This window comes from Oncorhynchus gorbuscha, linkage group LG16 (genome assembly GCF_021184085.1).
Source record: "Oncorhynchus gorbuscha isolate QuinsamMale2020 ecotype Even-year linkage group LG16, OgorEven_v1.0, whole genome shotgun sequence".
In the NCBI taxonomy this organism is placed as follows: Eukaryota; Metazoa; Chordata; class Actinopteri; order Salmoniformes; family Salmonidae; genus Oncorhynchus; species Oncorhynchus gorbuscha.
In genome coordinates, this window is record NC_060188.1 from 73,966,602 (window position 1) to 73,991,645 (window position 25,044).

General features: G+C 43.3%; 1 protein-coding gene across 5 annotated transcripts in view; it reads right to left on the bottom strand.

The window, feature by feature from the left end:
- LOC124000291 (roundabout homolog 2-like) overlaps positions 1-25,044 on the bottom strand; it is a 228,390-nt gene that overhangs the window by 124,469 nt on the left and 78,877 nt on the right. For all 5 annotated transcript variants that reach the window (XM_046306561.1, XM_046306560.1, XM_046306558.1 and 2 more), the window contains exon 2: positions 23,701-24,027. In XM_046306561.1, the coding sequence (XP_046162517.1) occupies positions 23,701-24,027 (327 nt within the window). The remainder of the gene's footprint in view (positions 1-23,700; positions 24,028-25,044) is intronic.

Sequence of the window (25,044 nt, forward strand, 5' to 3'; positions counted from 1 at the left end):
ACAAAAGTACAGTCATTAACAATAGAAAAATCTATATGGAGTGTGTGCAAATGGAGTAAGGAGGTAAGGCAATAAATAGGCCATAGTAGCGAAGTAATTACAATTTTGCAAATTAACACTGGAGTGATAGATGTGCAGATGATGATGTGCAAGTAGAAATACTGGTGTGCAAAAGAGCAAGAAAAGTAAATAAAAACAATATGGGGATGAGCTAGGTAGTGTGATGGGCTATTTACAGATGGGCTGTGTACAGCTGCAGCGACCTGTGAGTTGCTCAGATAGCTGATGCTTAAAGTTAGTGAGGGAGATATAAGTCTCCAACTTCAGCAATTTGTTCCTGTCGTTGGCAGCTGAGAACTGTAAGGAAAGGCAGCCAAAGGAGGTGTTGGCTTTGGGGATGAACATTGAGATATACTTGCTGGAGCGTGGGCTATGGGTGGGTGTTGTTATGGTGACGAGTGAGCTGAGATAAGGCAGAGCTTTACCTAGCAAACACTTATAGATGACCTGGAGCCAGTGAGTCTGGCAACGAATATGTAGCGAGGGCCAGCCGACGAGAGCATACAGGTCGCAGTGGTGGGTGATATATTTGGTGACAAAAACGGATGGCACTGTGAAAAACTGCATTCTGTTTGCTGAGTAGATTGTTGGAGGCTATTTTGTAAATGACATCGCCGAAGTCTAGGATCGGTAGGAAAGTCAGTTTTATGAGGGTATGATTGGCAGCGTGAGTGAAAGAGGCTTTGTTGCGAAATAGGAAGCCAATTCTAGATTTCATTTTGGATTGGAGATGCTTAATATGAGTCTGGAAGGAGAGTTTACAGTCTAGTCTGACACCTAGGCATTTATAGTTGTCAGAACCATCCAGAATAGCGATGCTGGTCGGGCGGGTGTTTCGGGCAGCGATCGGTTGAAGAGCATGCATTTAGTTTTACTAGCATTTAGGAGCAGTTGGAGGCCACGGAAGGAGTGTTGTATGGCTTTGAAGCTTGTTTGGAGGTTTGCTAACACAGTGTCCAAAGAAGGGCCAGATGTATACAGAATGGTGTCGTCTGCGTAGAGGTGGATATATATATACATAGAGACCGCCAGAGGTCCAGACAACAGGCCCTCCGATTTGACACACTGAACTATATCTGAGAAGTAGTTGGTGAACCAGTCGAGGCAGTCATTTCAGAAACCGAGGCTGTTGAGTCTGCCGATAAGAATAGGATGATTGACAGAGTCGAAAGCCTTGGCCAGGTCGATTAAGACGGCTGCACAGTACTGTCTTTATCGATGGCGGTTTTGATATTGTTTAATACCTTGAGTGTGGCTGAGGTGCACCCGTGACCAGCTCGGAAACCGGTGGGATTCGAAATGGTCAGTGATTTGTTTGTTAACCTGGCTTTAGAATACTTTGGAAAGGCAGGGCACGATGGATATAGGTCTGTAACAGTTTGGGTCTAGAGTGTCACCCCCTTTGAAGAGGCAGAAGACCGTGACAGCTTTCTAATCTTTAGGAATCTCGGACGATAGGATAGAGAGGTTGAACATACTAGTAATGGGGATGGAACAATGGCGGTGGATAATTTTAGAGATTATCTAGCCCAGCTGATTTTTACGGGTCCAGGCTTTGCAGCTCTTTCAGAACATATGCTGTCTGTATTTGGGTGAAGGAGAAAATGGGGAGGCTTTGGCAAGTAGCTGCAGGGGGTGCGGAGCTGTTGGCCGAGGTTGGGGTAGCCAGGAGGAAAGCATGGCCAGCCGTAGAGAAATGCTTCTTGAAATTCTCGAGTATCGTGGATTTATCGGTGGTGACAGTGTTTCCTAGCCTCAGTGCAGTGGACAGCTGGGAGGAGGTGCTCTTCTCCTCCATGGACTTTACAGTGTCCCAGAACTGACTTCCCTAAAAAGTTGCATATCGTTGGGACTATTCGATCCTAGTGCAGTACGCCACAGGATGTTTTTGTGCTGGTCGAGGGCAGTCAGGTCTGGAGTTAACCAAGATTCAAGCACACTGCCAAGACAATGCATGAGTGTCTTTGTGACAAGTCTCTGAATGTCCTTAAGTGGCCTAGCCATAGCCCCGACTTTTGAACATCTCTGGAGAGACCTGAAAATAGCTGTGCAGCGATGCTCCCCATCCAACCTGACAGAACTTGAGAGGATCTGCAGAGAAAAATGGGAGAAACTCCCCAAATACAGGTGTGCCAAGCTTGTAGCAACATACCCACGGAGATTCTAGGCTGTAATTGCTGCCAAAGGTGCTTCAACAAAGTACTGAGTAAAGTGTCAGAATACTTATGTAAATGTTATATTTAATTTGTTTTTTTGCTTTGTCATTATGGGGTATTGTTTGTAGATTGATGAGGGGGAAAAACTATTTAATACATTTTGGAATAAGCCTGTAACGTAACAAAATGTAGAAAAAGTCAAGGGGTCTGAATAATTCCGAATGCACCGTGTATATAATCACAAGGACAAAACATACTAATATGTAGACACAAATACACACATGGACAAAACAGCTGTACAGTACATAACAGAGTACATAAACGGTTCTACATGTGTTTGTGTATGTTGTGCATAGTGTCACAATAGAGGACCATGTCTTTGATTAACTAATCACCAGTCTGGACTAAGACCAAATAGAAACTATTAACCCCAGCTATTAACTTGGCCTCTTTGCAAAGCTTTTAATTTCCCTGTGGACCAGAGCCGAGGGCCAAGGGCCCTGTTGAATCGGCTCAATACAGCCCAGGTGGGCAGGTCACCTATTAAATCCATACAAACTCATTTAAGCCTTTAATGAAGCTCTGATTGACTTTGCAGGCCAACACATGTCTGACTCTCAGTCTCTACAAACACACCAAGTCAGCAAGAAGTGGCCTTTATTACAAGCACTACCACCCTGTCTCCTCATCTGGTTTTTATACCGGTACCTTGTCTCCTCTTCGGATGCCTAAAGCTGCTTGATTAAAGATATCCTGTTCTCTCTGTAATATGATTCATACATACTACTAAGTAATAGAGATAGAAGAGTGACTACAGTCATAGTCTGCCCTGGGTTAGTCATCCAACTGGATTGCTCTTTTATATTACAGACCAAGGGATACAGTGACGGCGGCACTGCACTATTGCAGGACTCACAGAGGGAGAGTGGCATAGGGATGCTCCTCTAAGAACGTCAAGTGATATATGGCTGAGGCACTAAGGCAGTGGTGCGGTCAGCCTCACGTCATTAATCAGGCCTTCTCAGAGAACGCAGACACAATTTGCGCCGAACACCAGCTACAGTATACTCGGCTATGAAGAGCCAATTGATATTTACTCTTGAGGTACTGTCCTGTTTCACCCTCTACAACCACTGTGATTATTATTTGACCCTGATGGTCATCTATGAACGTTTGAACATCTTGAAGAACAATTTGGCCTTAATGGCCACTCTTACAATCTCCACCCGGTATAGCCAGAAGAGGACTGGTCCCACCTCAGAAACAGGTTCCTCTCTAGGTTTCTTCCTAGGTTCTTGCCTTTCTAGGGAGTTTTTCGTAGCCACTGTGCTTCTACATCTGCATTGCTTGCTGTTCGGGCTTCTGTATAGCACTTTGTGACATCTGCTGATGTAAAAAGGGCTTTATAAATAAATGTGATTAATTGATTGATCAACACCATGCTCATGGCACTAACTGATATACTGTATCATACATTTTCTGTGAAGTGAGAGGGTGGGGTGGTGGAGAAAGGTTCACATTCTCACAGGGTAGAGATACTTTAAGACAGGAGAGGGAAGGGAAATAGGGACTAAAAACATGGTTTCCTTTTGTTCATAGTCTTTTTTTGCTTATTTCCTTTTATGTAGACGATGAACTACCACTGACCATTATTCCAAATCATAGAGCTGGTGATTTATAGTGTAAACTACATCCCAGCTAGTGATGTTAAAGACGTGGACAAAGACAAACAACACAGCAAGTTAGCATGCTAGTTCACACCAGACGCAGCCAGCCTTATGCTAACCAACTGTAAGAAAGTGCAGCAGAGCTGATAAATGGGTTTGCACGGTCCAAGTAACACCAGATGCTAGGCTTTAGCCAACTTACTTGAACAAGTAATGCACATCTAAGGAGTTAGCATGGTCCAGTTAGCACCAGATGCTAGCCCCTTAGCGCATTCCCTCTGGCCAAGATAAATATGGAGAAATTAGTTCCAGCGACATGCCCTAGCCACCTCTGCCTCTGTTTCACCGAACAAGTACACCCACACAGAACACACACTCTTACAATCACTTACACAGATTAATGCTTGATTGTTGCTTCACAGATATTCTAATCTCAATGTGTTGACTATACAGAATAGAGCCTACCCATCCCATTGACACTAATTCATAATTTACATTTTTGTCATTTAGCAGACACACTTAAGCATGAAACACATCGAGAATCTCACTGCCGATAGATACTTTTCAACAACTTCCCTTTGAGCCAATCAGAGAACAGTGAGACTCCCAAGTGGCACAAAAGTCTAAGGCACTGCATCTCAGTGCAAGAGGTGTCACTACAGTACCTGGTTCAAATCCAGGCTGTATCACATCCGGCTGTGATTGGGAGTCCATTACGGCGGTGAACAATTGGACCAGGGTAGGCTGTCATTTTAAATAAGAATTTGGTCTTAACTGACTTAAAACAAATACATCCATGAATTAGCCAGTCACACTTCATATGCTATGTAGGCTATGGGATGATAGCTAGTTAGGTGTACAGAGGCAATGCACACAACAATAAACACTTCCTCCAAGCTAACCACTGTAGTTAGCATTGACATAGTAATTATATAGCAGTGGATTAGCTAGTTTAAAGGAAACAGCTGCTGAGTTAGTGCAGTGTCCTTAGCTAGACATGTTGTGCTATCTAGTGAATATGCTAACATTTGCTAGCTGGCTAAACATTTGGTTATGGGCTGGCACTGGCAGTATAGGATCTTGCTATTTGGTTATCTAAACTCAGCAAGAAAAATAAACGTCCATTTTTCAGGACCTTGTCTTTCAAAGATAATTCGTAAAAATCCAAATATTAAAACACAGGACACTAAAGAGGACATTCTACTGACTCTGAAAAAGAGCAAAAGAAAGATGCCCAGGGTCCCTACACATCTGCATGAACGTGCCTTAGACATGCTGCAAGGAGGCATGAGGAATGCAGATGTGGCCAGGGCAATAAATTGTTATGCCAGTACTGTGAGACGCCTAAGACAGAGCGACAGGGAGACAGGATGGACAGCTGATTGTCCTTGCAGTGGCAGACCACGTGTAACAACACCTGCACAGGATCGGTCCATCCGAACATTACACCTACGGGACAGGTACATGATGGCAACAACACCTGCCCGAGTTACACCAGGAATGCACAATCCCTCCATTGGTGTTCAGACTGTCCGCAACAGGGTGAGAGAGGCTGGACCTAGGGCTTGTAGGCCTGTTGTTAACCAGACATCACTGGCAACAACGTTGCCTATGGGCACCAACCCACCGTCGCTGGACCAGACAGGACTGGCAAAAAGTGCTCTTCACTGACGAGTCGCGGTTTTGTCTCACCAGGGATGATGGTCGGATTCGCGTTTATCGTCGAAAGAATGAGCGTTACACCGAGGCCTGTACACTGGAGCAGGATTGATTTGGAGGGTCCGTCATGGTCTGGGGCGGTGTGTCATAGCATCATCGGACTGACCTTGTTGTCATTGCAGGCATACTCTCAACGCTGTGCATTACAGGGAAGACTCCTCCTCCCTCATGTGGTACCGTTCCTGCAGGCTCATCCTGAAATGACCCTCCAGCATGACAATGCCAACAGCCTTACTGCTCGTTCTATGCGTGATTTCCTGCAAGACAGGAATGTCAGTGTTCTGCCATGGCCAGTGAAGAGCCCGGATCTCAATCCCATTGAGCACGTCTGGGACCTGTTGGATCGGAGGGCCTTTGTTCAGGAACGCATTATTATTTTTCTGTTGGTCACATGTCTGTGGAACTTGTTCAGTTTATGTCTCAGTTGTTGAATCTTGTTATGTTCATACAAATATTTACATGTTAAATTTGCTGAAAATAAACGCAGTTGATAGTGAGAGGACGTTTCTTTTTTTGCTGTGTTTAGCTGTGGCCATCTGGTTAGTTGTAAGGACCGACGCCGACCAGGAGAAGCAGGTATGGGGAGTCAGACATTTATTCGGGAACAGACAAGGAAACAAGACAGGAACAGCGTCGGAAACACGGGTAACACGGACATAAGAAAATTAATCCCGAAGCAGGGAACAGAGCTTGGGAACAGACAGATATAGGGAAGGTAATGACACAAACAATTGAGTCCACGTGAGTCCAATGATCGCTTTTTACATGTATGATAAATACATTCGATCATTTTATTTTTGTCAACAAATAGTTTCCATATACAGAGTACCAGTCAAAGGATTGGACACATCTACTCAATCTAGGGTTTTTCTTTATCTTTACTATTTTATACATTGTGGAATAATAGTGATGACATAAAAACTATGAAATAACACATATGGAATCATGTAGTAACCAGAAAAATCCAAATATATATTTTAATAACAAAAAGATAGTCCTATTTGGTAAAAGACCAAATCCATATTATGGCGAGAACAACTCACATAAGTAAAGAGAAATGACAGTCCATCATTACATTATATTATTATTGTACTTTATACCTTGAAGCTATTTTATTGCCCCCAGAAAATTCATTTTACTCTCTGTTCCAGACGTTCTAGACGACCAATTCTTATTGCTTTTAGCTGTACCCTTATCCTACTCCTCCTCTGGCGATGTAGAGGTGAATCCAGGCCCTGCAGTGCCTAGCTCCACTCCTATTCCCCAGGCGCCCTCTTTTGATAACTTCTGTAACCGTAATAGCCTTGGTTTCATGCATGTTAACATCAGAAGCCTCCTCCCTAAGTTTGTTTTATTCACTGATTTAGCACACTCTGCCAACCCGGATGTCCTAGCTGTGTCTGAATCCTGGCTTAGGAAGACCACCAAAAATTCTGAAATTTTCATCCCAAACTACAACATTTTCAGACAAAACACTGCCAAATGGGGCGGTGTTGCAATCTACTGCAAAGATAGCCTGCAGAGTTCTGTCCTACTATCCAGGTCTGTACCCAAACAATTTGAACTTCTACTTTTAAAAATCCACCTCTCTGAAAACAAGTCTCTCACTGTTTCCGCCTGCCATAGACCACCCTCTGCCCCAGCTGTGCTCTGGACACCATATGTGAACTGATTGCCCCCTATCTATCTTCAGAGCTCGTGCTGCTAGGCAACCTAAACTGGAACATGCTTAACACCCCAGCCATCCTACAATCTAAGCTTGATGCCCTCAATCTCACAAAATGATCAATGAACATACCAGGTACCTCCCCAAAGCCTTAAACACGGGCAACCTCATAGATATCATCCTAACCAACTTGCCCTCTAAATACACCTCTGCTGTCTTCAACCAAGATCTCAGCCATCACTGCTTCATTGCCTGCATCCGTAATGGGTCAGCGGTCAAACGACCTCCAGTCATCACTGTCAAATGCTCCCTGAAACACTTCAGAGAGCAGGCGTTTCTAATCGACTTGGCCGGGGTATCCTGGAAGGATATTGATCTCATCCCGTCAGTAGAGGATGCCTGGTTATTTTTTTAAATGCTTTCCTAACCATCTTAAATAAGCCTGCCCCATTCAAGAAATTTAGAACCAGGAACATATATAGCCCTTGGTTCTCCCCAGACCTGACTGCTCTTAACCAACACAAAAAACATCCTATGGCGTTCTGCATTTGCATCGAACAGCCCCCGTGATATGTAGCTGTTCAGGGAAGCTAGAAACCATTATACACAGGCAGTTAGAAAAGCTAAGGCTAGCTTTTTCAAGCAGAAATTTGCTTCCTGCAACACTAACTCAAAAAAGGTTATGGGACACTGTAAAGTCTATGGAGAATAATAACACCTCCTCCCAGCTGCCCACTACACTGAAGATAGGAAACACTGTCAGCACTGATAAATCAACTATAATTGAGAATTTCAATAAGCATTTTTCTACGGCTGGCCATGCTTTCCACCTGGCTACTCCTACCCTGATCAACAGCACTGCACCCCCCAGAGCAACTCGCCCGAGCCTTCCCCATTTCTCCTTCTCCCAAATCTAGTCAGCTGATGTTCTGAAAGAGCTGCAAAATCTGTACCACTACAAATCATCCGGGCTAGACAATCTGGACCCTTTCTTTCTAAAATGATCTGCCGAAATTGTTGCCACCCCTATTACTAGCCTGTTTAAGCTCACTTTCGTGTCGTCTGAGATTCCCAAAGATTGGAAAGCAGCTGCGGTCATCCCCCTCTTCAAAGTGGGGGACACTCTTGACCCAAACTGCTACAGGCCTATATCTATCCTACCATGCCTTTCTAAGGTCTTCGAAAGCCAAGTCAACAAACAGATTTCCGACCATTTCAAATCTCACCATACCTTCTCTGCTATGCAATCTGGTTTCAGAGCTGGTCATGGGTGCACCTCAGCCACGCTCAAGATCCTAAACAATATCTTAACCGCCATTGATAAGAAACATTACTGTGCAGCTGTATTCATTAATCTGGCTAAGGCTTTCGACTCTGTCAATCACCACATCCTCATCGGCAGGCTCAACAGCCTTGGTTTCTCAAATGATCGCCTCGCCTGGTTCACCAACTACTTCTCTGATAGAGTTCAGTGTGTCAAATCGGAGGGTCTGCTGTCCGGACCTCTGGCAGTCTCTATGGGGGTGCCACAGGGTTAATTTCTTGTATACATCAATGATGTCGCTCTTGCTGCTGGTGAGTCTCTGATCCACCTCTACGCAGACGACACCATCCTGTATACTTCTGGCCCTTCTTTGGACACTGTGTTAACAACCCTCCAGGCAAGCTTCAATGCTCCGCTCTCTCCACTGGCTTCCAGTTGAAGCTCGCATCCGCTACAAGACCATGGTGCTTGCCTACGGAGCTGTGAGGGGAACGGCACCTCAGTACCTCCAGGCTCTGATCAGGCCCTACACCCAAACAAGGGCACTGCATTCATCCACCTCTGGCCTGCTCGACTCCCTACCACTGAGGAAGTACAGTTCCCGCTCAGCCCAGTCAAAACTGTTCGCTGCTCTGGCCCCCCCAATGGTGGCACAAACTTCCTCACGACGCCAGGACAGCGGAGTCAATCACCACCTTCCGGAGACACCTGAAACCCCACCTCTTTAAGGAATACCTAGGATAGGATAAAGTAATCCTTCTCACCCCCCCCCCCTTAATAGATTTAGATGCACTATTGTAAAGTGGCTGTTCCACTGGATGTCATAAGGTGAATGCACCAATTTGTAAGTCGCTCTGGATAAGAGCGTCTGCTAAATGACTTAAATGTAATGTAAATGTAATGCCATACAGCTCTCCTTCCGTGGCCTCCAAATGCTCTTAATTACAAGTAAAACTAAATGCATGCTCTTCGACCGATCGCTGCCTGCACCTGCCTGCCTGTCCAACATCACTACTCTGGACTGCTCTGACTTAGAATACGTGGGCAACTACAAATACCTAGGTGTCTGGTTAGACTGTAAAGTTTCCTTCCAGACCCACATCAAATATCTCCAATCCATGGTGAAATCTAGAATTGGCTTCCTATTTCGCAACAAAGCATCCTTCACTCATGCTGCCAAACATACCCTTGTAAAACTGACCATCCTACCAATCCTCGACTTCGCCGATGTCATTTACAAAATAGCTTCCAATACCCTACTCAACAAATTGGATGCAGTCTATCACAGTGCAATCCGTTTTGTCACCAAAGCCCCATATACTACCCACCATTGCGACCTGTACGCTCTCGTTGGCTGGCCCTCGCTTCATACTCGTTGCCAAACCCACTGGCTCCATGTCATCTACAAGACCCTGCTAGGTAAAGTCCCCCCTTATCTCAGCTCGCTGGTCACCATAGCATCACCCACCTGTAGCACGCGCTCCGGCAGGTATATCTCTCTGGTCACCCCCAAAACCAATTCTTTCTTTGGCCGCCTCTCCTTCCAGTTCTCTGCTGCCAATGACTGGAACGAACTACAAAAATCTCTGAAACTGGAAACACTTATCTCCCTCACTAGCTTTAAGCACCAACTGTCAGAACAGCTCACAGATTATTTTACGTGTACATAGCCCACCTATAATTTAGCCCAAACAACTACCTCTTTCCCTACTGTATTTATTTTATTTATTTATTTATTTTTCTCCTTTGCACCCTATTATTTTTATTTCTACTTTGCACATTATTCTCCTGCAAATCTACCATTCCAGTGTTTTACTTGCTATATTGTATTTACTTTGCCACCATGGCCTTTTTTGCCTTTACCCCTTTATCTCACCTCATTTGCTCACATCGTATATAGACTTGTTTATACTGTATTATTGACTGTATGTTTGTTTTACTCCATGTGTAACTCTGTGTCGTTGTATGTGTCAAACTGCTTTGCTTTATCTTGGCCAGGTCGCAATTGTAGATGAGAACTTGTTCTCAACTTGCCTACCTGGTTAAATAAAGGTGAAATAAATAAAATAAAATAAAAATTACTTGAATACACAGAAGGTCAGTCAATCCTTAAAATTTCAAGAACTTTAAAAGTTTCTTCGTGCAGTTTCAAAAACCATCATGCGCCTCTGCTGCTGAGGACAAGACCATTAGAGTCACCAGCATCAGAAATTGCAGTCCATATAAATGCTTCACATAGTTCACGTAACAGACACAACATCAACTGTTCAGAGGAGACTGAGTGAATCAGGCATTCATGGTCGAATTACTGCAAAGAAACAACTACTAAAGGACACCAATGAGAAGAAGAGACTTGCTTGGACCAAGAAACACGAGCAATTGACATTAGACCGGTGTAAATATATCCTTTGGTTGGATGAGTCCAAATGTGAGATTTTTGGTTCCAACTGCCGTGTCTTTGTGAGACTAGGTGAACAGATTATCTCTGCATGTGTGGTCCCCGCTGTGAAGCATGGAGGAGGTGTCATGGTGTGAGGGTGATTTAGTGGTGACGCTTCCCGTAATTTATTTAGAGTTCAATTCCCACTTAACAGCATGGCTACCACAGCATTCTGCAGCGATACGCCATCCCATCTTGTTTGCGCTTAGTGGGACTATCATTTGTTTTTCAACAGGACAATTACCCAACACACCTCCAGGCTGTGTAAGGGCTATTTGACTAAGAAGGAGAGTGATGGAGTGTTGCATCAGATGACTCACCCGACCAACCCAATTGAGATGGTTGGGATGAGTTGGACTGGAAAGTGAAGGAAAAGCAACCAACAAGTGCTCAGAATATGTGGGAAGTCCTTCAAGACTGTTGGAAAAGCATTCCAGGTGAATGTGCAAAGAGTGTGCAAAGCTGTCATCAAGGCAAAGGGTGGCTACTTTGAAGAATCTCAAATATAAAATATATTTGAATTTGTTTAACACTTTTTTGGTTACTATTAGTTTTTATGTCTTCACTATTATTCTACAATGTAGAAAATAATTAAAATAAAGAAAAACCCTTGAATGAGTAGGTGTATCCAAACTTTTGACTGGTACTGTATTTTTCTGACTGTTAATGGAGGGCATTCAGATGAGTCTTGTGAGGCCTGTGGGCGCCCTAGAGCAAAACATGTACATGTACATGTTCGTGAGAGTCTCACCTTTACACAGAGGGGTCATATTAGTGTGTAGCAAAAACTGTTCAGACGCTACAAACAGAAGTTGGCAGTACCGACTTCAGACGAGTCCCATCTTCAGACGAGTCCCATGTGTGGGTCGTAGAAAAACGTAGAACACCATCCTATTCGTGAGAGTCCCATCTTTCCATAGAGGGGTCATACTACTTTGTAGGCCAAACTGTTCGGATGCTACAGACGGTTATGTGAGAAGACCGATTTTCAGGATGTCTCCTGGTCTGACACCTTTCTCCAGATATCTCTACCTTAAACTGACAGATTTTTATGGGTATTTTTGTATGATGCTAATTAATTTTCAGCGGGGGCGCGGGCATCGGGATGGTTAATCAGCTTCTTGATAGGCCACACCCGTCAGGTGGCAAAGGATTAATGCTCACTAACAGAGATGAAAACAAATGTGTGCACAACATTTAAGAGGAATAAGCTTTTTGTGCTTATGGAACACTTCAGGGATCTTTTATTTCAGATCATGAAATACGGGACCATCACTTTACATGTTGCATTTACATTTTCAGTGTATCTAAAAAAGGATATATTTTTTAAATATTTCACTACTTTAATTTTTTTCATGAAATTCCCTTAGGAGAATGGTCCCCTTAAACTAGAGTTCCACCATGTCCTACTCACACACCTCTTCCTCTCTCAGGAGCTTTATGGTAAGTAAACTTACTCTTACACATCACTATCTTTTATTTTGTACTGTGCTGGAGATGTTGCTTCTCATGTCAAAGATATAGTACACCATAATGAAAAGAAGAAAACCTCTCTGAACCACCCATACCGGATACGGGATAATTGTCATCAACAACGCTGAATAGCATAGCGCTACAGTCAAATAATATTACTAGAAAATATTCATATTCATGAAATCACAAGTGCAATATTGCAAAACACAGTTTAGCCTTTTGTTAATCCACCTGTCGTCTCAGATTTTGAAATTATGCTTTACAGCGAAAGCAATACAAGCATTTGTGTAAGTTTATCGATCACTCAACAAAACAATAAGTTCACTTAGCATCAGGTAACTTGGTCACGAAAATCAGAAAATCAGAAAAGCAATCAAATTAATCGTTTACCTTTGATGATCTTCGGATATTTTCACTCACGAGACTCCCAGTTAGACAACAAATGTTCCTTTTGTTCCATAAAGATATTTTTTATGTCCAAATACCTCCGTTAGTTTGGTGCGTTATGCCCAGGAATCCACCGGAAAGAGCGGTCACGACAACGCAGACAAAAATTCCAAATTATATCCATTATGTCCACAGAAACATGTCAGACGTTTTTTATAATCAATCCTCAGGGTGTTTTTCAAATATCTATTCGATAATATATCAATCGTGACAGTTGGCTTTTCACTAGAACCGGGAGTAACAATGGCCACCTTTCTCTTTTGCGCACAATTCACTCTGAGAGCCCCCACATATCCACTTACGCAATGTGGTCGTTCACGCTCATTCTTAAAAATAAAAGCCTGAAACCATGTCTGAAGACTGTTGACACCTTGAGGAAGCGATAGGAAAATAAATCTGGTTGATATCCCTTTAAATGGAGCAATGGGAGGCTATGGAACATGGAGTTTTCAAAATAGAAGCCACTTCCTGGTCTGATTTTTCTCAGGGTTTCGCCTGCAATATCAGTTCTGTTATACTCACATTCAATAGTTTGACAGTTTTGGAAACTTTAGAGTGTTTTCTATCCTAATCTGTCAATTATATGCATATTCTAGCATCTGGTCCTGAGAAATAGGCTGTTTACTTTGGGAACGTTATTTTTCCAAACATGAAAATAGTGCCCCCTAGCTTCAAGAGGTTTTTAATTAAGATACCTAAACTCACTTCTTTCTAGTCTAGTATACTGTGCTAAGACCCTCCCATCACTGGTATTATACCCAAGCTCTTTAGTGGGTGGTGAGCCCACACAATGACAACATTGCCATGGATGACTCGGTCCCCTGACATTTGAAACTGTCAGAAAGTGCATGGTGGCCCAGCCAAGTTCACTCACCTATGATCTCGTTTCTCAACACAGGCTTTACACAGGCTTGACAATTGGGAGGTGGAGGAGGATTAGTACATGAGAGGGGTGTCTGTTGACTGTCGGCAGCCTTTCTCCACGCTCAAGCCACCCTGTCCCCACACCTTCCCAGGACACTCAGGAAGGCATGGCATGGGGCTGGGAAGGCTGTCAGTGTGAGAAAGCGGGACCTATGATTAATGAGAGCTGACTGGGTGCCAAATACCTATTCATACATTCCACTCAGCAGCTCTACTACGGTCTAACCACAATCATAATCTCACAATGGCACTTACCAGAAATGTGTTGAATAATTATTGAACAAACCACTAACTCAGCACCATCTCACCATAATCTAATACAGCACTACATGATCAGTGACTTCAAACACTGCAATGTCTGCCATATCAACCACATCCTCACTGACCACTAAATCCACACACACCATCACAATATGCAATACTGTACATTGTGTGCAAGCCTAAACATCTGACGACTCCAGGCGTTTATCCTAACCATCTGTTTGTCTGTCTGGCTGGCTATCTGTCTGGGACGATGAGGACTTATTGACTGACGATTGTCTGTCTGGCTGGCTACTCTTCTAAAAGCCAGAGGAGTGTACAGACAGAGAGGTGAGGGGTGAGTGGGTGGGGGGGGGAGTCTGTTTGTGAATTATTTATACCAATCAACACCCTCGCATTCCCCCCCGGCTCCCCCACCGCACCTCACCCCTCCTCTCGCAACACATCATCATTAATTTGATTCTGTCAGTCATTATAGCTACTCCTAACCCTATCACAGCCAGTCATTCCCATTAAAGCTGTCTGCAGGGGGTCGGGGGGGTCAGAGGGGTGTTTGTGGGTGCTATAATGCTATAACTGAAATAGCGTTCAGCTGCAGTGTTGGAGCGGTCAGTGGGGCGGCTGGGACGTGGGAGGACGGCTGGCTGGGTGTTGCTGACATTGACAGCAAGTGATGATTGTTATTAAAATAATCCCTGGCTATGCTGACAAAACAGCAGAAGCCTGCCGACACTGTGCACGCACTGTGTAACAGCGTCAGAAACACACTTCGTCACAGTGTCAGAAACACACTGTGTGCTCCTCAGACCTGATCCACCTGCCCTCGAAGGCACAATGTTACTGAAGCTATTTCTTAGGCATCCCAGTCAACTACTTTAGTCAACTACTCAAAAAGTCTAAATAAAATGTAATCTGTATTCACATTAACTAACAATTTTATGCGTGAGAGCCCCTAAAAAGATGGCTTAGAGACAGCCATTGAGTGGGAGACATCTCCTCATTAGTCTGTTTCACACCCAAAGACGAGATTCCCACTCAGCACCTGCTATCATTTCCTGTGTTAAGACATGGAGGCAGTCGTCATCGAGATAACTGATTAGCATCTCAATTTGAGCTTTCTCACTATGGGCAAGTCAGGAAGGTATCTGGGTGGATTAATTTGAACCAGAATGTAGGCTAACATTGAGGTCTAATGGGACAAATGTATCTGCATTTTTAAAAGAGGGTGGGGTTAAGGTCAGGGCTAAGGTTCAGGGGCTTGAAAGGGGGTGTCAAAAACAATATCAGAACTAGAGACAGAATTTTGAAAAGGCCAGGCCAAGGTGAAGTCTTCCGCTTTTGCTGTCTCTAACACAGTAATCCCATAGCTATCCTGTCATTTTGCCACACACTAACCCAGCATGATTTAAAATACACTACATAATCAGAAGTATGTGGACACCTGCTCATCGAACATCTTATAAAAAAATAATGGGCATTAATATGGAGTTGGTCCATCCTTTGCTGCTATAACAGCCTCCACTCTTCTGGGAAGGCTTTCTAGATGTTGGAACATTGCTGCAGGGATTTGCTTCCATTCAGCCACAAGAGTATTAGTGAGGTTGGGCACTGATGTTGGGCAATTATCCCTGGCTCGCAGTCGGCGTTCCAATTCATCCCAAAGATGTTCGATGTGGTTGAGGTCAAGGCTCTGTGCAGGCCAGTCAAGTTCTTCCACACTGATCTCAACAAACCATGAAAAACAGCCCATACCATTGTTTCTCCTCCACCAAACTTTATAGATTGGCAACTCTGCATTTGGGCAGGTAAGCGTTCTCCTGGCAACCGACAAACACAGATTTGTACTGCCAAATGGTGAAGAGTGATTTGTCACTCCATTTACATTTAACATTTACATTTAAGTCATTTAGCAGACGCTCTTATCCAGAGCGACTTACAAATTGAACGCGTTTCCACTGCTCCAGAGTAGAATGGCAGCAAGCTTTACACCAGTTTGGAACTCGGAAGTGAGTGTTGCAACCGAGGACAGACGATTTTTTACCCTCTATGTGATTCAGCACTCAGTGGTCCCGTTCTGTGAGCTTGTGTGGCCTACTATTTCACAGCTGAGCTGTTGTTGCTCTTGGATATTTCCACTTCACAATAACAGCACATACATTAACAGCACAATAACAGCACATACACATACATGACCGGGGCAGATCTAGCAGGGCATACATTTGACAAACTGACTTGTTGGAAAGGTGGCATCCTATGACGGTGCCACATTGAAAGTCACTGAGTTCTTCAATAAGCCCATTCTACTGCCAATGTTTGTCTATGGAGATTGCATGGCTGTCTGCTCGATTTTGTACACATACTTTGTATGTATATAGCGTATGTTCAATTTAGAGATGTATTTAATCTGCATCATGTAATTGTTTTCATATCTCATCCTCCCATGGCATCCCATTGAAAAAAAACAAAAAAACAAAGCCAGCACATCTCCCTCCTACTCACACACTCTTCCCTCCCACCACACACTCTCACACTCACAGCTGTCTAGCTGGAGAACTGATGTGTGTGTCTCAGATATCCTGCGGCTCTTCACCCATAATCCTTTCCCAGGACAGCAGGGCAGTATTGATTACAAACCAGGCAGAGGAAATGGCAGGATGAGGAGAAGAAGAGTACGGAGGGATAACGGATAACATGTGACAGGGGAAAAGAGTTAGGAAGGAGAAAGCAGGGAGAGAGGGGATGGGATGCACAAACACACACAGAGTTTTTAGGTTTTTGTCTTCATGCAGCAGCTGTTGGGTTTGAGTGAGAGGGGTGTCCTCCCGGGTGCTCCTCCAGTCTCACACGGGCTGGCTCACGCCAAACACAAATCCACCAGTGTAAAGATCAGCATGTGTCATAACCATACCAACCATACCAACAATGCTTCATCACTGACCCCAGGGCACCGACAGACAGCAAGGCAGATGTCTGATGACAGATTTAAGGCAGGAAAAAAGGGAGGGACCCCCCCCCCCCAACCTCTCCTCTCACCCCAGGGAGGAAAGTGTACACCACTTCATCAGGTCATACTTTCCCTTAAGACCCACACTTAAAAACACACTGCAAACCACCAGTGTAGTATGTGAATGCATGTGGATATTTATGTAGCTACAGTATGTGTTTAGCCAATTTACATTTAGACCATTCACATGTTGTGCATTGTTTCTTAGTTGTCTGCTATGAGTGTGCAGAATGTTTGTGCAGTGGCAAGGAACCAGTTCAGTTTAGCACATAATGGAGATGTGAATAGTCCAGTGAATATTCAACCCACATTTAAGAAAGTTGAAGCTCATTTACTAAAAAGTTGAAGCTCATTTATGAAAAGCTAAAATGACCCCAGCCATTATGACATCGGCTGCTATATATTCATTCACCTCAGTCGATCTACAAACACATACCCTATTAGCTATAATTAGCCGCTACACATTAACTTACATTAACTCAGCACCGGGATTAAAAACTATAATTTAATACATACAGAGGTATCTGTTAGAAGAAGAAAAAAGTATTAACAAAAGGTAAACAAATAAGTATGCTTTACAGGTTTCTTTTGTGTGCAGTTTTACAGCTAATTTCCTGCAATTATACTAATTGTGCCATGACTTATGCCATTTTAATATGATATCAGAGTGAGAGTGACTAACAAAATCATTGGGGGCCCCCTGGAAAATAGGGCCCCTGGGCATGTGCCCTGCATTCCCAGTCGGTAATTTGGCCATGATTGCTGCAAATTTACTGTAGATGAGCGATTTGGAGGCCACAGGATGAGGCCAGTGTTTTTTTAATGGATTTTATAGTAAAGATGTAATTTAACTATAAAAATGTATGAACTTTTAATGTGCCATGAACACAACCAGTCATGATGTTTCCATCTGATTGTCAAACAAATCACAGCAAAAATTAGGTTACCTTCGATCGATCGTCCAAAATAATTCCAGCATCCGAACAGCGTACTGTGCACCCGACAATGTTCCTTCAATCGCAACTGGCTGAAACTATCTCACAGGAGAAAGTATCAGAGCGAGTGAAACAGTGCCCTTCTGTTTTACTATATGTAGCCCATGTATCTGATGCTGTCTGGCAGCATCAGATACAGTACATGGGCTACACATACATGTCCTCTGCCTCTGCAACGATTATCAGCAGCAAAGAAATGCGTATTGTATCCCCCTAGAGCAGGGCTCTCCAACCCTGTTCCTGGACAGCGCACTTGATTCTAATAATTAGCTTGCTGATAAGCTTGATAATAATAATTAGCCTGATGATAAGCAGGTTAGTTACAACTGAGTTTAGAGTGAAAACCTGTAGGAGGGGAGCTCTCCAAGAACAGGGTTGGAGAGCCCTGCCCATGAGTCTAAGGGCCTGAGGCTGGCCTCGTCAAAAACCAGGTTTCCTTAATACGGGTAAGCCTGGGGAAGTTCATGGCAGAAAAATAGCTAAATAGGGGTAGAGACCCGGTGTAAATCAGTGACGCCTCACTATACATCAAACCAATAAAATGCTTTGCTTGTGCAGAGATCCAATAGTGCTCACTAGATTAGTGTCTTAGGTGAGGATGGCTGGGAAATCGCTGATAAAATCCCCATCAAAATACAGTATGTTGATCTATGTTGATTTTGTGTGTAGAGCACACTTCTGACAAAACATTATTTTAAATTCCTCCAGGTTTTGCTCCATTTTCTGCTATGTTGCAAAATAGCATACAGAACAATTCTCTGTAAAATGTGTCCTTTTTGGTTTGAAAACAGTGACGAACAGAACACATAGCACCAACGGGCACGTGGGGGGAAGAGTTCTTTAAATGTAACATCCAATCAAATTCTTGCCATTGGGAGCCAGCTGACCATTCAAACCGTTTTTGCAATACAAAATTCTCCAAACCTCCAAGGGAGGCTGGACAGTGACGTGATTTTGGAGGTATGGTAACGTGAGACTACTACAAAGCTAGCATATGGAATTGTTTTAAGATGGTCATACCAAGGATAATTAAGTGATTGACTTTTAGGATCCCTGTAGATATAAAAAATGTATATCAAAAACATTTTGAATAAACATTGAATTTGGCCGTACTGCTATTAGCCCATATACATGCATTGAATAACAGATGAATACATATTCAAACATAGTCAAACATATGATCAAAAGGAAGCATGTTTTGAGATACATTAGAAAGCTCTGAAGGTATCCCCTTACCAAGTTACGTTCAGATGATCTATACAGCACATTTCAGACATGAATGCAATGCGCTTCACAGGGAAAAAAAAACAAAAAAAACCAATGGAAAATAAAAAGAGAAAAATGTACTACAAAACGAACACAACAAACAAAAGAATAACAATAAAAACAGAAACAGAAAGACCAAAAAAAGCACCCTAAGCAAATGCTCAGCTAAAAAGGTGTGTTTTATAATATATGTCCACGGTTTAATTGTGTCCACAGTTTAAATATGTCCACAGTTTCAGCGCCCCTCAGGTTCTGCCTCTCCGTGCCTCTTGGTCCTAGGCTTTGGGGATAGTTAAAAGGCCAGTGTGCTAAAGGACATGAGGGACCTACCGGGTACCTAACTCAAAAGCATGTCTGATATGTATTGGAGTGCACAATCGTAGATAAGATTTTTAAAAAACAATAGAATAATCTTAAAATGTATTCTAAAACTCACAGGCAGCCAGTGCAGAGACTTCAAAACCAGTGTAATGTGTGCTCTCTGTCTGATCTTGGTCATTATCTTTCTGTATGTTTTGCAGTTGACCAATGGCTTTCTTAGGTAGACCAGACAGGAGAGCATTACAGTAGTCAAGCCTGCTTGTAATAAAAGCATGGATAAGTCTCTCTGTATCAGCCTGAGATAGAAATGACCGCAACTTGGCAATGTTCCTCAGTTGGTAAAAAGCTATTTGTCACATTCCTGTTCATACACTCAATAAAATCTGTAGCAACTTCAGGAGTAAGATAATGTTTTTAAATAATGCGTTCAGTATTACCCTGTAATATGAGTAACAAGGTAGTAAAAATACACAGTGGTGATCAGAAAAAGCAGTGTCAACAATAGAGGTTACATCAATAGAAAGCCCCTTGGTAATAACCAGGTTGAGAGTACGGCCGCGGTTATGGGTGAACCCAGTACCATGTTGGATAAAGTCCATAGAGCTAAAAGGATTCATAAATTCAATGGCCTTGGAGGCCGTCTCTTTGTCATAATGAATATTAAAATCGACCAACACAAAGATTTTATCAAAGTTCTCAAGGACAATAGACAATAGTTCAGAGAAATCAGTAAAGAAAGTGGGGCTGTGCTTTGGTGGCCTACACAGGGTTAGAGCCAGCACTGGGTGAATTGGTCCACTCACACAGACAGCGTCGTGATGAAGGCGCAGCAGCGCCTCTTCAACCTCAGGAGGCTGAAGAAATTCTGCTTGTCACCAAAAGCACTCACAACCTTCTACAGATGCACAATCGAGAGCATCCTGGCGGCCTGTATCACCGCCTGGTACGGCAACTGCTCCGCCCTCAACCATAAGGCTCTCCAGAGGGTAGTGAGGTCTGCACAACGCATCACCGGGGGCAAACTACCTACCCTCCAGGACACCTACACCACCCGATGTTACAGGAAGGCCATAAAGATCATCAAGGACATCAACCACCCGAGCCACTGCCTGTTCACCCCGCTATCATCCAGAAGGCGAGGTCATTACAGGTGCATCAAAGCTGGGACCGAGAGACTGAAAAACAGCTTCTATCTCAAGGCCATCAGACTGTTAAACAGCCACCACTAACATTGAGTGGCTGCTGCCAACACACTGACATTGACACTGACCCAACTCCAGCCACTTTAATAATGGGAATTGATGGGAAATGATGTAAATATATCACTAATATCACTATCCACTTTAAACAATGCTACCTTATATAATGTTACTTACCCTACATTATTCATCTCATATGCATACGTATATACTGTACTCTATATCATCGACTGCATCCTTATGTAATACATGTATCACTAGCCACTTTAACTATGCCACTTTGTTTACTTTGTCTACATACTCATCTCATATGTATATACTGTACTCGATACCATCTACTGTATGCTGCCCTGTACCATCACTCATTCATATATCCTTATGTACATATTCTTTATCCCCTTACACTGTGTATAAGACAGTAGTTTTGGAATTGTTAGTTAGATTACTTGTTGGTTATTACTGTATTGTCGGAACTAGAAGCACAAGCATTTCGCTACACTCGCATTAACATCTGCTAACCATGTGTATGTGACAAATAAAATGTGATTTGATTTGATTTAAAAAGTATAGCATAATGCTCAAAAGACCCAAAGTTGCCAAATGAAATGTCCTTACAGCTGAGAGCATTAGTAAAAATAGAGGTTGTCCCCCCCAACATTTTTAATTTTGGAAGGGGAAGAGACTTCAATAAGAGCGGCACTACAGTCTGAAGACAGCCAATGCTTTAGTGAGATACGTACAATCAACGTTGCCCTCACTAATGAGGTCATTCACAAGAAAGGTTTTACTAGTGATTGCTCTAACATTTAAAAGCAACACATTTAATGAGTGTGGGCCACACCTGGGCATCTGCATCATGGTAACCAATGGAATAACAACCAAATGATGAACGTTACAACAACATGTTCTAACAGTCTCCAATCTATCAGAATGGTAGGATATAACAGTTTGTATAAACTCAGTAGAAGGCGGAGTTAGAGGAAGATATATTAGGCTACTCACAATAACCATAGGGACATTTTTACGAGAGTTGATGGGGGTCGTAGAGCAAATTAGAGAACACCATCGTGAGAGTCTCATCTTATCCATAGAGGGGTCATATTAATGTTAAGGCCAAACCGTTCGGACATTTTCGTGAGAAGACAGATTTTCGAGATGTCTCATGGTCTGACAAACACCGCTGTAGCTCTGCCACCTTCCATCGTAGATGTGAAAGGCCGACATATGCGGATGCAGTGAATTTAAACGCAACCCAGCTCATGACGCCCCTTGGTGATGTGAGGTCTGAGGCAATTGCATCTTCTGCATAATGGTAAGGCTGCCAGTGACGAACTAGACTAAAATTGACCAATGTATTTTTTTCTCTGACATGGGCTTTTTGAGTGACTGTCAATGAGTGATATATAACAAGAGAAAAACTGCTGATGCACAACCACGTTTCGAAATTGCAACTTGTGTATTCCACTATTCTAACTCTCAACAGTAAGTGGAGACCCCAAATGAGCTCCTAAAAATGTATATATATATACATTACCATTCAAAAATTTGTACACACTTACTCATTCCAGGGTCTTTCTGAATTTTTTACAATGTTCTACATTGTAGACTAATCGTGAAGACATCACAACTATGAATTAACACAAATGGAATCATGTAGTAAACAAAAAAGTGTTAAACAAATCACCGTTTGCCTTGATGATAGCTTTGCACACTCTTGGCATTCTCTCAACCAGCTTCATGAGGTACCTGGAATGCATTTCAATTAACAGGTGTGCCTTGTTAAAAGTACATTTGTGTTGGGCCTCCCGGGTGGCGCAGTGGTCAAGAGCGCTGCAGCGCAAGCTGTGCCACCAGAGACTCTGGGTTCGCACCCAGAGTCTCAACCCAATTCAGATGGTTTGGGATGAGTTGGACTGCAGAGTGAAGGAGAAACAGCCAACAAGTGCTCAGCATATGTGGGAACTCCTTCAAGACTGTTGGAAAAGCATTCCAGGTGACTACCTCATGAAGCTGGTTGAGAGAATGCAAGGCTGTCATCAAGGCAAAGGGTTACTACATAATTCCATATGAGTTATTTCCTAGTTTTGATGTCTTCACCATTATTCTACAATGTAGAAAATAGTCAAAATAAAGAACAATCCTTGAATGAGTAGGTGTGTCCAAACTCTTGACTGGTACTGTATATATATATATTAATTTAAAAAATGAGGTCCAGACCTCATTTGTAGCTATAGTCCTGCCCTACCCACACACAGTTGCATTTAAGTTAAAAAAAATTGTAACACCTCATTTAACGTCAAGCCCTCCCATCCCAGAGGCCACATTAACTTCCCAGTGAGGGGCAGAGAGAGTGCACGACGTCAAACAGAAATCAAAGAACAATCTAGAGACTTCATCCATTTTTCATGATATTTTTCATTTAGCCTCCTAGGACCCCAGTAATGGCAATCAATAGATCAAGCTGCTGTCACACTGTTAAGACCTACAGGGACCACTATATAGGTCTATAAACACACACACACACACACACACACACACACACACACACACACACACACACACACACACACACACACACCTTTATTCAACACAATAGTATTCTCTGCAATTATTCTCTATAATTATACTTCTTCATAACTATAATTTATGACTGCAATATTACCATCCACGAAATATGTGCTACTACTATCCTTTTAATGGTCATATCATCGAGTTTACAATAACAGCCTCATTAAAACACATACACATATAGGCAACACAGCTCGTCCAATGGGGCACTCTATCTTTCCAATTTCATGGCACTCATCCATAACATAAAGAATTGTGGGTGGGACTTACATGCTACTTCTAATGATGCGTTTCTGCTCACTGCCTCCCCCAGGTAATTGCGGGCCACACACACGTAGCTGCCGTCGTCTGGCTTGCTGCGTCGGCCATGGACGATGCGCAGGAAGAAGAGGGAGCCGCTGGGCAGCAGCATGCGGTGGGAACGGGGGTTGTCCCGGTCTGTCTCCACCCGCTCCCCGTCCTTGTACCACTCCACCGTGGGGGCGGGACGCCCCTCCGCCTTGCAGTTGAGGGTGGCCGGCTCCCCCTTGGACACGATGAGGTCAGAGGGGTGCTCCACGATCCGAGGAGGGGAGTCATCCTGACGCAGACGAGATCCTGGGAGGAGAAGATTGGAGAAATGATTAGCTACACATATGCCAACATAAGATATGTTCAGTAATACCAACTGACAATATCGGTAAGTCCGGATTGATGTGTAAAATATACAGGGAGAAAGTCTGAGAGAAAGCCTATAAATGAGTGCCAGGCCCTGACAGGCAGCACACACACCATGGCACCACACAAAAACGAGCCGCAACATCCACACTGACAGACAGAAGACAGCGAGTTATTATGGCTAATTAGATTTTTCATTGACACATTCCGTCAAGTGCTCTGTTCCTCTTAGATGCTGCTGGGTGGTGAGTGGGTGAGAGAGTTGTTTGTTAGTGTGTGTAGCAAATAAATATTGAATGTCGATTTCTATTTCTAAGCGTGTCTTCAGATAGGCACGTGTGTGCCCATTGGGGATATAGAAAAATATAATCAACATGTTTGTGTGTCTTCTGTTCCTCTTTGACAGAATCAGACTTTTGCATTCAATGTGTATGAGGAGTCTGTTTCTCTGTCCCTCACCCAGGGTTTGATGTCACTGTGAACAAGTCAACAGGAACACATTCCTGTGTGTCAGCTGGAAGTGGAGGAAAAGCAACCCAACCATGCTGTGGGAAGGAGAGGAAGAAGCAAGTGTTTGATGTCATTACCAAGCGCTTGCTCCAACACTGCCTCCAGCGCTACCTAGTACCTACAACCCTCCTCTTCTCCCCTTGTCTGTGTTGGTGACGCAGTGAGGCATCGCAACACAACATGATTCTATCATTACTCATACCAAGACAAATGGGATATGACAAACACTACTCTGTTTTCCTGTGTAAGGATGGGAGTGAGCACTTAACAGGGTAACCTGGGAGAGAGCTATAGTGTTCAGTTGGATGACGAGACTAGCTGAGCCATGACAGAAATATGTTTTAGTAATGGGTTTAGTTTTCTGCAACTGTTGCTCTTTCAAGTCTGCACAGCTCTCCTTGATGGGAAATCTGCTAACAATACACAAAATACGTCTATTTCCAGCTT